At 57.0% G+C, this 14,212-nt stretch overlaps 2 protein-coding genes across 3 annotated transcripts in view; both read right to left on the bottom strand.

The window, feature by feature from the left end:
• Window positions 1-431, bottom strand: part of VEZF1 (vascular endothelial zinc finger 1) — a 14,862-nt gene extending 14,431 nt beyond the window's left edge. Inside the window, exon 1 of the mRNA XM_039720899.1 lies at window positions 411-431. The gene's annotated coding sequence lies outside the window, so the exon portion shown is untranslated. The remainder of the gene's footprint in view (window positions 1-410) is intronic.
• Window positions 432-10,351: 9,920 nt separating this feature from the next.
• On the bottom strand, window positions 10,352-13,892 carry SRSF1 (serine and arginine rich splicing factor 1). 2 transcript variants are annotated; one of them, XR_005628831.1, is made up of 4 exons: window positions 13,438-13,892; window positions 13,107-13,291; window positions 11,762-12,911; window positions 10,352-10,855 (listed from the first exon to the last, which is right to left on the bottom strand). XR_005628831.1 is itself a non-coding variant. In XM_039720695.1 (4 exons), the coding sequence occupies exons 1-4, from the start codon at window positions 13,629-13,631 to the stop codon at window positions 12,289-12,291; spliced, it is 747 nt and encodes a 248-aa protein (XP_039576629.1). In that variant the 5' UTR covers window positions 13,632-13,884; the 3' UTR covers window positions 10,352-12,288. The 2 variants fall into 2 exon arrangements, 1 of the variants encoding a protein (XP_039576629.1); XM_039720695.1 differs by having other exon boundaries at window positions 10,352-12,483; window positions 12,739-12,911; window positions 13,438-13,884.
• Between the last annotated feature and the right edge of the window lie 320 nt (window positions 13,893-14,212).

The following is a 14,212-nucleotide window of genomic DNA, read 5'->3' as shown; positions in this document are numbered from 1 at the left end:
TTAGTCATGGGGCGGTCCCCCCGTCGCTCCCTCCCCCGGGCCGCAGCTACATGGAGCCGACAACAAAGCGGCGGCGGCGGCGGCGGCTCAACATGGCAGCGCCGAGCGGCCGCTTCCGCTAACCTCGGGCTGCAGGCCGCCCCGGGGGTCGCCCGGCGCCGCCGCCGCCTCGCCCTCAGCCCACCCCGCTCGCCCTCAGCCCTGCGGGGCTGCTGCTGCTTCCCCGGTGCCTCGCACCCCGCCTGGCCGGGCTCCAGGAGCGCCGGGCCGGCCCTGTCCCGCCGGGGCCCGGGCGCTGCCGTGCCCCCTCACAGCCCCTCACGCCTCCCGGGGTTCGCCCGTACCTGCGGCATCGCCGGCGCAGCACACGCATGCAAATCGTAGCCACGAGCAATTAAGTACATACGTACCGTTAATTACGTGTTTACATACACCAAGCACGTCCCTGACAGGCAGCAGGACGGGGCCCGGGACGGCTCCTGGCGCCTCGCAGGTGCTGCCAGGACGGGGAAGGATGCGGGGCACATCCGTGCCCTGCCTCGGGTGGCACCTGAGGGACACCCAGCATTTCTGCGACACCTGAGAGCGGCGGCTTTAGCGCTGTCACAGGAGGGGGGTTTTAATCCCGGCCTCCCTTCGCCCTCCCTGGCAGTGGGGAGATGAGAACAGGCTTACAGCACTTCATTATTTATTTTCCCCCCAGCTCTGGTCAATCCTCTTTGCTCAGGCCTGGATCCCTGCTGAGCATCCGAGGCCTGGGTGCTGGAAGAAGCGTGCAGGGCTAAATTTGGCCCCTGGGACTTCCTCCCGTGTGGTTTTTCTTGTCTCCTGTTACAGATAACGCAAAGGCCGGTCCTGCAGCCGCAGCTCGGAGGGACAATGGGGACAGAGCAGGGACCAGGGGGTGTCCCAGCCCGCTGGCCCAGCTGTGGCTTTGTTGGCTCGGTGCTGGGCAGGGCACCTGGCTCCTCAGCCCTCCCCAGGCTGTTCTTCACCTTCCCGGAGCGTTGCAAAACAGTCGTTGTTCTGTTCCGAGAGTTGCCTGCGGTTCTTTCACGCCTCTCAGGCTTTTTTTTTCCTTGATACTCCAGCGCCAGAGTCAAGTGGTTATGTCAAAATGTGTTTGCATTTGAAACAAAAAAAAAGAGTTTCTCAGGCTTGTGACCCCGGAGGGAAGTTTGTGACCAGGTGTGGGCTGGGCTGCCTGGAGTGGCCCAACCTGCAGCTCCAAGGGTCTGTCTGCCCCTGGAGTGTGGAGCTGCTTGGTTTTGACCCCCTGTCTGCACCACAGCAGAGTTCCGTGCTGACACACAGCGCTGGAAATTGTAAAATACTGCCTTTGCGCTGCAGAAGCTCAAAAAAAAACACGAAAAGAAAGGAGCCAAAGGGGTTTTCCAGCGCAGCGCTCCACCAGCCCGGCTCCCCGGAGGTGGTCTCTGCTCATCCCAGAGCTTTTCCCAGCCGTGGTGTGGGACCAGCTGGGTCACCCCGTGCCCTGCCCTGCTCCGAGCCCGGAGGAACCCCTGGATCGGGGACGGGGACACCGCTGCCACCCTGGCTGCTTCCCTCCGGCCGCTCGGGTATTTCTGCTAACGCTTATTAAGGAAGACTCGGGAGCGCTCTTTGTTAAGGGCTCACACTCACTTCAATTAAAGGCTAAGAAAACTACCCAAGCGTATCACTGACTCATCGGAGAAACCCCGAGCAGCACGTAGCCGCCTCAACCCCGCTCTTGTTTTCACAGCTCCAGCCCCGACAGGGGACACGGGAACAAAACCTGCGGGGCTCGCAGCTGAGCCAGACCAGAGGGAAACGGAGCTGGAACCACTTCCCTCTGGGCAGGGCCCCTCCTTCACCCCGGCACATCCCGCACCCCGAGCCCAGCGGCCCCGGGGGAAGGACTCGCAGCAGCTCTGTTTAGAAAGGGCAAGTCGGTGCCAAACCTGACGAGCTTTCCTTTACCCAGAATTATAACTGGAAGTCTGAAAAGCCACAGTGTTTGAAAACGCATATTTACATTATATATGCCCCAAAGCAGAATAAACAAAGGTTAGATTTGTAAACTCTCCGTCTTAATTAAAGCGGCGCTGCTTAGGACAAACCCACATAACAGGCGGCTTGAAGTGTTGTGTTATTTAATTTATACCTTCCAGCTCCCTTAGTCATGGAGCTGGGACAGCGATAGCATCAGCAGCCACCCCGCTGTGCCGGCACAGGGAATTTCTAGGGCACTGGGAGCCGTGTGGCCCATTTAGCACCCTCCCGAGGCTGCGCTTTCTGCCTTTTCATACCCAAATCTTCCCCCCTTCTCCCTGGGCGCTTCCCACGTTGTTCGGGAGGAAGGGAGGGAATGCTGCTGGGTGTCTCCTGCCGCCGGTGCTGGTGGTGGGAAGCACCAGGGACAGGCCAGCAGCGGGGCTGTCCCTGGTGCCACAGCCCGGCAGCTGCTCGGGTTCTGCCGGGCTTGCACCGCTTCCAGTGGGAACTGTGGGCAAATATTTCAGCTTTGCAGGAGCCCCTTTCTGTTCGTGCTCTGAGTGCCACCGCGGGCTTTGAATTTCGCAGCTCCGAGGGGCTGGAGAGCCCTCGAGAGTGTAAGTAAGCTGCGCTGATGGTGCTGAGAATGTGCTCCCCGCGGGCAGCTTCCCTCCAGCTGCTTCCCAAGCTCTGTCTTCTCCGCTTTCTCTCTTTGCAGCCTTCCCTCTCCGAGTGACCAGGGACACTAAGCAGAGACAGCGGATTCCACCTGCGGGGATCAGGGGTGGAAGCAGAGCGTGCCTGCTGCGAGGAACCGCGGGATGGTCCAGCATCCTCAGAAGAGCATCCCCGGCTCTCCCGGCCCCCGGCTCCTGCTGGACGAGCATTCCCGAGCCGCAGCAAAACCAGGGCGGAAGGTGCTGCAGGGACAGATTTACTAGACAGGGGGAAATGGAAATAGGAACAGAAAGGGAAAGGAAAATGAATGGGAAAAGGGAAAGGGAAAGGAAAAGGAGAAGGAGAAGGAAAATAAAAAGAGAAAGGGAAAGGGAAAGGAGAAGGAAAAGGAAAAGGAGGAAAAGGAAAAGGAAAAGGAAAAGGAAAAGGAAAAGGAAAAGGAAAAGGAAAAGGAAAAAAGGAAAAAAGGAAAAAAGGAAAAGGAAAGGAAAAGGAAAAGGAAAAGGAAAAGGAAAAGGAAAAGGAAATGAAAAGAAAAGGAAAAGGACAAGAAAAGGAAAAGGACAAGAAAGGAAAAGGAAACAGAAAAGGAAAAAAGAAAGGAAAAGGAAAAGGAAAAAAGGAAAAGAAAAGGAAAAGGAGAAAAGGAAAAGGACAAGAAAAGGAAAAGAAAGGAAAAGGAAACGGAAAAGGAAAAGGAAAAGGAAAAGGAAAAGGAAAAGGAAAAGGAAAAGGAAAAGGGAAAGGAGAAGCTCTTGGCGGCTGGCTGCCCGCAGCCAGTGCCCATCTGCCTGGAGGGTGGCAGCGGTGCCCGGTGCTGCCCGGGCCGTGCCAGGGCCATCCCCAGCCGGCCCCGGGCCCGGCGGGAGCGCTGCCGGGAGCGCCGGAGCCTGCTCGTAACTAGCGCATCCGAAAGATCGCTTCACTTTCCAAAAGAGGGAAAGAGGAGGCAGGAAATCACCAGCCAGCTGGGCTGAAGCAGCGACAGGCAGGACGGCGATCAGCGGGGCAGCAGCGGGGAGCTGCTCCCGGGGAAGGAGCGCTGTCCTGGGGCTCGGCAGGGATGGCCCACAGCAGGCGGCTGTCCCCAGCCCCTGTCCCCAGCCCCTGTCCCCAGCCCCTGCTCTGCTGCCTTTAGCCCGAGCTCCGAGGAGGGAGGGAGGGAGCAGGCAGGGGGATGCCCGGGGCAGAGGGGCTGTGGTGCCAGGGCCCCACGCTGCTGTGGCATCACGCACAGCCCCGGCTGGGTGCTGGGTGCCAGCTCCCACCACTGTCACCATGCCAGGGCTCCCCCAGCGCCGGGCGATGCTCCCGCGGGCAGGAAAAGCCTCGCGGTTGCTCCACGCTTGAAGCATTCCTGGTGAAAGCATTCCCATGGCAAACTGCCCTGCGCTGGTCCCTCCCTTCCCCGCAGCGCTCCCGAACCCTTCCTTCCCTCCCGCACCCCCTGTGCCCCTCAGCCCGGCTGCCGTGGCAAACCCTTCCTGCCTCCCTGGGATTTCCCATCCTCCCTGATCTCGGCTGCCCTGTGAACCCACCCCTGCCTGCTGTCCCCGTCCCCAGGGCTGTCCCCGTCCCCAGGGCTGTCCCCGTCCCCAGGGCTGTCCCTGTCCCAGGGCTGTCCCTGTCCCCAGGGCTGTCCCCGTCCCCAGGACTGTCCCTGTCCCCAGGGCTGTCCCTGTCCCAGGGCTGTCCCCGTCCCCAGGGCTGTCCCTGTCCCCAGGGCTGCTCCGTGCCACGCCCCGGGGCTCGGGGCTCGCCGGGGCCGGGCGGGCTCGGGACAGCAGCCCCGGGCTATGTGTCTGTGTTTCTTTCTGTGTTTCTGCGTTTCCCTGTTTTTGTGTTTCCCTGTTTCTATGTTTAGCCCTGCGGCCGCACGCCGGGAAGTGCCCTTATCTCTTGCCACCTCCTTGTCCCCAGCCGTGCCTGGGCTAATCTCTGCTTGGCACCTTGAGCGCCGCAGCTGCCCCGCGCCGCCAGCGCCCGGCGCTTTTTGTTGGGCCTTTGGTAATCTCCGTCACAACTTTTATTTTTTTTTTTTTAATTTTTTGTTTTGTTTTGTTTTTTTTTTTTTGTTTTTTTTTTTTTCCATAAAACGGCCGCTGTCATCTGCGCCCCACGGAGGGCAGAGCCGCCCCTCGGGTGTCACACCGGGCCCGGGGATGCTGCTGGTGTGGCCCGCAGGGTCACTGCCCGTGCCCATCTCTGGCAGTGCCACTGTGGGGACACAGAGGGGACACCCCGGGACAGCCGCACGCGGGGCTGGGCCCTGGTGTCACATGGGGGGGACTGCCCACACTTGATATCAAACCCTGGGATCGTGGAATGGCTTGGGCTGGAAGGGATACTGAAGGGATACTGAAGGGGGATTGAAGGGGTATTGAAGGGGTATTGAAGACCATCGAAGGGATACTGAAGGGGTACTGAAGGGATACTGAAGGGGTACTGAAGGGATACTGAAGACCATTCAGTTGCACTCCCCTGCCATGGGCAGGGACACCTTCCACTAGACCAGGCTGCTCCAAGCCCCATCCCTGAGCACTTCCAGGGATGGATGTGGCAGCCACAGCTCCTGTGTGTCCTTGTGATTTACAGGGTGTGCACAGACACGAGGAGATCACAGTTTTTCAGTCTCACATGGGACATTTCAGTGCCCTTCTGGCAGGTGCTACTGACCCCTGCTCACCCCCTGCCCTCAGCACTCTGCCTTTGAACCTGCTGAACTCTGCTGCTCTCCAGGAAAACTGTTTCCCAGTTTGATTTAAAAACTTTGCGAGCCAGAGCCTGCACCAATTACTTAGCAGCGCAGTGCTCTGGTTAATCACCAGTGACCATTTTTAGTAATAATTCCTGCGGGGCCAAGGACTGAAGGGAAACATCCGCTCCTGCCTCGCTCCCCTTCCCACCATCTGCCCCGGCTTCTCCCGGGCACGGGATGTACAGCAGCAGGCACGTAAGGTCAGGCATTTAGGGAAAAACACTGAATTAGAGCAGCCCAGCCAGCGAGGAAATCCTAGCGCTAATCCCTGATCTTTCACTGGCACACGGCAAAGCTCGGCCGAGCCGGCTGCTTCCCTCCTCCCCAGCCACAGCTGGAAAACACGGATAATGCTGCATTACCTTCCCTGCAGGGCTGCTGCGATTAATAGCAGCAGAGAGCTCCGAAATCCTCCAGGGATGGGGATGGCAGGGATTAATACTCGGCTAGATGGTCCCCCAGGACCATTTGCCAATGCCGTGCCCCATTTTCTTTATTCTTTGCTATTTACTTTTATTTTTTTTGCTGGGACCTGGGCGGTGTTTAATCTCATTTGGCAGCTATGGATTGTCTCCAAAATAATCAATGTTTGTGCATTCATCTGCATCGCTCAGCTGATCCCACAGGGATGGCAGCAGCCTGGGGCAGAGCATCCCTGCTCTCACTGGCCAAGGAGCCAACTTTGCTCCAGCTTTCCAAGGGGAAACAAAACCTTTGGTGGTAGCAGGCGGCTCTGCCTCAAATTAATTTCGGTGCTGTCAGGAAAATATCCCGTGTCACCCTGCAAATCAGGCAGAGATGGTGCTCCCCACGCCTTCCCTCCTGCCTGCACCCTGTGCACGGTGCAGACACGCACGTGTGAGGATGGAGAATCAATGGATCCACAGCCTGCGCGGCGCAATTTTTTCCCCATGTTTCATCTCGTATCAAAAATCACCACAAAAACACAGCCCTGCCTTTTGTCAGCAGGAAAATACCCAGCGTTCAGCAAACTGCCAAGTTTTCCGTGTTCACATTTCCGCTGGCAGCTGCTCTCCGCAGCATCCCGGGCAGCGGGACGCCCCGTGGGATGCAGCCAGCCCCGAGCCCGGATCCCCCTGGCAGAGCTTCCCAGGGCGGCACCGGAGCTCCTCGGGATCCGTCACGTCACCAGCTGCACAGGGGGCAACCGAGTCATGCGAGAAACGGCATTTCTTGAAAAAATACAGGACCCCAAGCGTCAGTCGGGGCTGAGTCACTGAAACACGAAACTCACTAAAGGGATGAATTAGAGCTGTTAGAATATAGAGGTAATTACTCATGTGAACAATGCCCTGCTCCGCTCTTTAATGATTACACAAATTAGTGCATAAAATTATGTTAATGGCTCTGCAAGCGGCACATGCCCCCAGCCCGCCCGGCGGGAGGGGCCGCAGAGGTGAGGGTGTCCCTCAGCACCCAGGAGTGCCCGAGAGGCTGCAGCCCATCCTGCGGCTCTGCCAGGCTCCGTGCCAGGCTCTGTGCCCGTCCTGTCCCGCAGCTCTGCCAGGCTCTGTGCCTGTCCCGTGGCTCTGCCAACTTCTGTGACCATCCCACAGCGCTGCTGGGCTCTGTGCCTGTCCTGCGGCTGTGCCTGGCTCCAGGACCATCCTGCAGCTCTGCCAGGCTCTGTGCCCATCCTGCAGCTCTGCCCTGCTCCATGCCCATCCCATCCTGCAGCTCTGCCAGGCTTTGTGCCCATCTCATCCTGCAGCTCTGCCAGGCTCTGTGCCCATCCTGCAGCTCTGCAAGGCTCCGTGCCCATCCTGCAGCTCTGCCCTGCTCCATGCCCATCCCAGCCTGCAGCTCTGCCAAGCTCTGTGCCCATCCCATCCTGCAGCTCTGCCAGGCTCTGTGCCCATCCTGCAGCTCTGCCCTGCTCCATGCCCATCCCATCCTGCAGCTCTGCCAGGCTCCGTGCCCATCCCATCCCATCCTGCAGCTCTGCCAGGCTCTGTACCCATCCCATCCCACAGCTCCACCAGGGCACACAAAGCCCTGCAGGGCCCACGCCGTGCAGGTGGGTGCATCACTGGCTCACCTGCAGGCGTGCAGGAGAGGGATTTTAGGGAACACTCATTACACAGGGAACTGCCTGGAATCCTCGTTTTTCCTCATAATTCAGGTTTCTGTTTGAAACTGCTCCAGCTGCAATTCCAGACAAACTGCTCTTCCCGTGCAGGTGCAGCGGGGATCGTTCTGCACTCGGCACAGGGGACTCTCACCAAAGCTGGGGCTGTTCTAAGCCAGTCCAGAAATTACTCTAATTTTGCTGCACAGATAAAAACTCTGCTGTTATCAGGAGCAAAAAACCTCACGGCACAACCAGCACAGCCAGATCAATGAAAGAATCTCCTGTTCTAAAGCAGAAGTTTCTGTTAGAAAGAAAAAAACCCCAAACTGTGGTTTCTGGGAGAAACCACAAGCTTTCTAACCGTTTCTATTTCGGAGCCAGTGCAGGGTTGGTTGAGCACGGGGCTCTCAGGACGATGTGCAGTTGGGGAGGAGAGATTCCCTGGTCTGGGGCGCTCCCGGGCGCTGGCACAAAGAGGGCAGTATGGGGCCGGGCTGCCGGGCACACAATCGCCCTCAGTTGTCCCAACAAAGCGGCACTATGGCCAGAGCAGCAGCACGGGGCAGATTCCCTGCAGGAATGGGGCGGCTCAGCCAGCGCTGCTGGGGAGGGAACGCTCCCTGTTTGCTGCAGCAGGAACTCACCTGCCCTGGGTGGAAAAATGATTCAGGAGAGGGGCTTGGAGCCCCCTCTGCTTTAACAAAGGCAACTCCATTTCCATGCCCCTTTCCACCTTCTTCAGAACGAATGGCCTCTCAAAACGTTTATTTTCAGGAAGAACACGCTGATGAAAGAGGACACCTTGCCTTGGTTGGCGTCTGTTGAAATCCTAGCAAACACCTTCCCGGAAGAGGGGCTGTGGAACAGCCTGTTCCCACTAATGCCCGAGGACACCAAAACCAATGCCAGCTCTGCCCACCGGCCCAGGCAGGCCAGTGCACGGCCCCCAGGATGCAGATTCCCCACAGGGCACGTCAAAGTGGCACTCACGGAGATTCACTTTCACCCTTGGAGAAGCTGAAGGGCAAAAGGGAAGGCACCGGGCTCCCCGGGCTGTGCCAGGCACGAGTGTTGCTCCCAAAACTCACCGACTCCTCATCATCTCTGTCACAATGTTAATGAACTTGTAACGTGGTATAATTAAAAACTGAGAGTGTGTCAGGAGGCACAGCCTCCTCCAGTTAACTTCTCCTAACGCTGTCAAACCTGGTTCATAGCACATTTCTGAGATATTAATTTAATTCCTCTATTTTATGTCAATCAGAGAACATGATGTTCCCCCCGAGGACGGTGGAGCACGCAGGATCAGAATCTGAAATTAAAACACAGGGCACTTGGGGAAAGCCTTGCTTCACCCTGTGGTTTCCCTGCTCCTGCACTGCCTGGCTGTTCGCAGCACGGGGATGGAAACAATTCATGGGAAGAAAGGGAATGCAGGAGAGCTCCACACTGGGAGCAGGTTTGTCACAGGATCTCTGAGCTCCACAGACACCACAGAGGGACATGGAGAGCAGAGTGAGAGGGGGGTGCTGGGGCAGGAACAGACCAGCAGCTCCTCCTGGAGAGACCCAGCTCTCCCCTTGGAGGGGAAAAGCAAAACCAGGGAGAGACCATGAGGGCTCTGTTCCCTCCCATTCTCCAGGTGAGGTGGAAAGGATCCTCTCCTCTCCCCGGGGAGGACTGCAGCCTTCTGGCAGAAGTGTGGCCCCCACCAGCTCTGAGAGACTCAGTCAGAAGCTTTCCAGGAAGGGGGCACCCCACAAATCCCAGAGTAGAGAACATGGTGTTCCCACCTCCTCTTCCTAGGTGTCACTGCCCTCCTGGGGCATCCACAGGGTGATCCAAACCACAGAGAGAACCTCAGGAGCAAAAAATCCTCAGGTAGCTCCTGCTCCAGTAGTTGATCCACACACAGGAGAGACTTGGAGCACAACCTGCACCCACCAGCAGCAGGCTTGACAAATTAGAGCCTTCCTGCAGCTCCACACACACCTTGCACAGGGAGTTCCATGTCCTAGCTGGCTGAATTGCCCCTGAAATTGGTGCTGCACACATGGATGAGCTCCTGGTGAAGCTGCTTTGGTCCAGCAGCTGTGCCTGGAGTCCCTGGCTCAGAACTATCAGCTGTATTTCAAAGGGATCCCTCTGGAGTGCCCAGGTCCTTTACTCCTCCTGCCCGAGGATCCTTTGGACAGGGATCCTCTCCAAACTCCAGTCCTGGCACACCCAACTCTTCAGTTTTGCTCTGTGAAACACCCTGAGCACACCTGTACCCTTTTAAATCACTTTCTTTCACCACCAGAGGTGGAACAGATCCATTTTCCCCAGTGCAGTTTGGGGTGTTTGGGCCTTTTCTTCACCTTTGCTGCCATGGAGCCCCCACTGCCCTTGTTTCCCACATCCCCACAAACTGCCCTGCACTTCCCTGGGCACAGCCTCCTCCGGGCACCCAGCCAGGGCCCCCGGGGCAGGGGCCGTGTCCAGCCTGGCCCCCACAGGGGTGCCAGGACCCTGCCCACAGGATTACACCGGATCCCAACTCCTGCTCCCTGCTCTGTCCACCCAGAGCAGCTCTGCCCCATTTCTCCCCAGGACAAGCCCATAAATCTCCCTTTTCTCCCATCCACACTCATAGCAACGCTCCCTCCTTCAAGCCTGGAGAATTCATTCCTTTCCCCTCCCTACCGACTGGATTCCACCCATTTCCCAGGGAACTGATCCTTCATTGAGGAGCAGCTCAAACATGGAAGCTTCCTGTGGAACACTCGGGCTCTGTTCCACACAAAAGGCTTTTGTCCGGCTCCCAACGCGAGGACGGGCTCCGCGACCAACGACGACACCGGGCGTGTTTTTGTAAAAATTTTATTTGTCAAAGAAAAAAAAGCAATGGCCAATTGAAACCTACGTCATCTTTAACTCCAATTTTGGTCTTTAAATTTAGAGAAACGACTTATTTACTTTTTTTTTTTTAAACAAACCCCCCTTTTTCCCCTTTAAGGTTTACCATCTACTCGTGCTGAATCCTTCCAAGGAGATTGCTCCAGCGTACCTCTCCAGGTCCTCGCTTTGCTCCTTTTACCAAAAAAATGCAAAACTCCATCGTGCATCTTAAGGGCTCCAATCGTCAAAAATAGGAAAAAAATATCTTTGGAATAGCCAATTGAGTTGAATAAAAAAATCCACACGAATGCGGTTTGGTTGGGGCAGGAATCCACTCCTATGTTCCTGGTAATTTGATCCCGCTCCATGAATCCTTGTAATTCAGCCTCCCTATCCTATCCACATTATGATTTGAATCCAATGATCCAGCTCCAAGGATTGGGATCCAGTGAGCCCTCTCCAATCCAAACCTTTATAACCAGCAAAACCAAAAAAGAGGAGGCAAAAAGTTAGATACTGTAATGAAAAAATAGGATTCTGGGGAATGATCAGTTATGTTTGCCATCAATAAATTCAGATGTACAGTAATAACTATCAATTCCCCAAAACAAACTTTCCAATGGTGATGCTCAGATAATTTCTTTAGAAATGTTAATTACTATTTGGAGGAAACATTGTAAATATTTACAATATGTCAACTGGAAATGCCAACATACTCAGCGCATTGGTGGGTACGAGGTTTTGTGGTTGTAAAAAATGGTTTTACTCAACTGGAAAAGCTTTAACTGCTCGGTCTATCCACCTACTATGGAATGGCTGGACTACAGCTGCACTCCCAGCTGGAGGGAACGTTAACAATCGGTGTTTTCACACGGATCGTGAGTCAATCGTGAATTAGTCTGAGGGGGCAGGGCTGAGACTTAAATTATTCCCCGCTAGGTTTGCTATTTTTATTTTGCTTTCATTCTGGTACTTATAAAAATGCAACAGCCACGCTGTATCAGTCACACAGAGGACATGCAGATTTTAGCAGTATTGATATTATACTCTGATTGCAAGTTCTACTACAAGTGTAGGGACACCACGGACATGGACACTTGTAACCAAACGCTGCGGGACAAATGAACCAACGCTCCCCCCCGGCCCCGGGGACTCCTTTAGCAACCAGAATGGAGTAGAGAGTTACAAAAGCAGGGATCTGGCCACAACTGCCCCCCCAGCAAAGGAAGTTTTAAAGGAGAAGAGCAATGGCAGCCTGTGGTCGTGCCTGAAGCCACACGTGGGGACACGCAGGTGCTGGGCCTCAATTCCCCTGGCTCTCAGTATAAGGTCAATACTGCCAAGTTCATCTGTGACAATAGCACTTGGAGTCATACCATTGCCTCCATTATTGATCTGATCCTCCTCAATCCTCCTTTTGACAATCCTAAAATGATTGACATGTGCTCCACAATCCTTTAATCCAAAGCATTCTTAATCCATCTCTTCAGATATGTCTACAGAAAGACACACGAAAAGGCAAGATAAAATGTAAGATCCCCCAGAAGAGACAAGTTAGCCACAAACATCCCAACATCCCCAGCTCGTCTCGACCACAGCGGAACACTGAGACATTTACACAGCAATACCACAGCTCCAAGAATGTTGGTATTGAACTAGAACTAAACCAGAACAATCCTGACTGACAGCAATTAAAATACAATTTACCAAAGACAGGAGGGGAATGTCGGTGTCGAGGAGCAAATACTCACTAGGGATTTTACACAAGAATGCAATTCAACACTTCAGCCAATTCGAGTAAAACAGTTGGAATTAAAAAAAAAAAATATGAAAGACTGTACTAAGTAAAGGAAAACTGTGTACAACATGGGGTTCTACAAAAAGGTCGAAGCTAGAGTGATGTTTATGTACGAGATCGGGATCTGCTGTGGCGGGGAGAGTAGCGTGGAGATCCTCTGCTTCTTCTTGGGGAATAACTGCGGCTTCTGCTGTTGCTGCGACTACGGCTCCTGCTACGACTACGGCTGCGGGACCGGGATCTTCCATAGCTTGGGCTTCTTGGGCCATCAACTTTAACACGGATGTAGGCAGTTTCTCCCTATTGGACAGACAGAACTTTCGATTGAAACGTCGAGGCTTCAGGGCCATGTTTCAGGCATGCTGACAGACTGCAGACAGCGCTACTACGGCCGGGACAGACAGCAGAGCTTACACGTCTATGTCCAGCCTGACCACACACTTATTCAGCTGCTCCGTAACCAAACAACGACCACCACGCGTTCCTTACCTTCACATCCTACTGTTAAGCCCCTTGTATCCAATTCTGGCCAAAGAAAGTAAGTGTGATACCTACCTCGTGAGATCTAAATTTAGTGTTATCCAGCTTTCGCACAGCGTAGGTCATGTCTTCCTTCCGCACAAACTCCACGACACCAGTGCCATCTCGGAAAACATCAGCATAACATACATCACCTGCTTCACGCATGTGATCCTTTAAATCCTGCCAACTTCCACTTGGAGGCAGCCCTAGAGAAAAACCAAAACGGGGCTTTAAAACCGGATCAGAGCCTCACCCGCTGTATCACGGCGGCGGAGGAGAGGAGCGCTCACTCATCACTGCCCCCCTCCCACAGCTTTTTAAGGAGAAGCTGGCAGCAGCACCGCGCCCGCAGGACCCCGGGGGAGCACTCAGGCTGAGAAAGAGAGAGAGCAATGACTCACCCGAGACGATCACTCTGTACTCCGAGCGCCGGGACGGGGGGCCGTACCTGCCCCGGGGGGCTCCTCCCCCCCCGCCGCCGCCGCCTCCTCTGCCGGTGCCGCGGCCGCTCCGAGGGAACTCCACGCGGAGGCGATACCCATCGTAGTCGTAGCCGTCCCGCCCGTAGACGGCGTCCTCCGCGTCCCTGCGGGCGGCGCGGGGCGGGCGGTGAGCGCGGCCGCCGCACCGCCCGCCTTTGTTCCCGCTGCCCGCCCGCCTCTCCCCGCCCGCCAGGCCCCGTTAGCGCGGCCCGGCGCTCCGGGCGGGCACCGGCGGCTCCGGGGCTCTCACCTGGGGTCCTCAAACTCGACGAAGGCGAAGGGCGGGCCCCCGCGGCGGTTCTTCAGGTCGATGTCGCGGATGGCGCCGTACTTGTAGAACACGTCCTCGATGTCCTTGGTGCGGATGTCGGGGGGCAGGTTCCCCACGTAGATGCGGCAGTCGTTGTTGCCGGCCGGGCCGCGGATGACGCCGCCGCCGGACATGGCGAGGTCGGCAATGTTGGCGGCGGCGCGGGGCGGTGCGGGCGGCGCGGGGCGGCGGTGGCGGGGCCGGGCCGGGCTCTCGGGGCGCTCCTCACCTCCGCCGTCCGCCGCTTCAAAATGGCGCCCGCGGCTCCGCTCGCGCTGCCTCTGCGCGCACCGATCTCACCCCGGGACGCAGCACCGGCCGCAGCACCGCCCGCGCTCGCGGCGGGCCAGCGGAGCGCGCGCGCGCCTTCCGCCGCGCCCTCGCTCTTCCGCCCCGCGCCTGCGCGGCCCCGCCGCAAAGTAGTCCCTCGGTTCTTGCCGCCTCGGGGAGGCCGAGTCCGTGCGTGGGGCCGCAGCCGCGGGGCGCGAGGCCGCGGGAGCTCAGTTGTACCGTGGGGAGCCTCGCGGTCCTCGCGGCGGATGGAAGACGCTCCTCCCGGCGGCGACTTAAACGGCGGAGGCCGCGTGACGTCACGTCCGGTGCGGCGCCCCGCGCCTCTAGGCCCGGCCGGGGAGGGCGCGTCCCACAATGCCCCGCGCGGGACGGCGGGCGCGCTTGGCGCCAAGCGCGGGGCGGCTCCCACAATGCCCCGCGC

Source organism: Passer montanus, unplaced genomic scaffold (genome assembly GCF_014805655.1).
Source record: "Passer montanus isolate IOZ18808 unplaced genomic scaffold, ASM1480565v1 scaffold44, whole genome shotgun sequence".
NCBI classification, from domain to species: domain Eukaryota; kingdom Metazoa; phylum Chordata; class Aves; order Passeriformes; family Passeridae; genus Passer; species Passer montanus.
This window is presented reverse-complemented; position numbering and strand designations above follow the sequence as displayed.

Excerpts from the sequence above, each read along its gene's own strand:
- SRSF1 (XM_039720695.1), bottom strand. The coding sequence starts at position 13,631 with ATGTCCGGCGGCGGCGTCATCCGCGGCCCGGCCGGCAACAACGACTGC. Across the intron at positions 12,912-13,106 it reads GTACAGAGTGATCGTCTCGG|GGCTGCCTCCAAGTGGAAGT; the intron begins GTGAGTCATTGC and ends GTTTTTCTCTAG. Across the intron at positions 12,484-12,738 it reads CTAAATTTAGATCTCACGAG|GGAGAAACTGCCTACATCCG; the intron begins GTAGGTATCACA and ends TCTGTCCAATAG.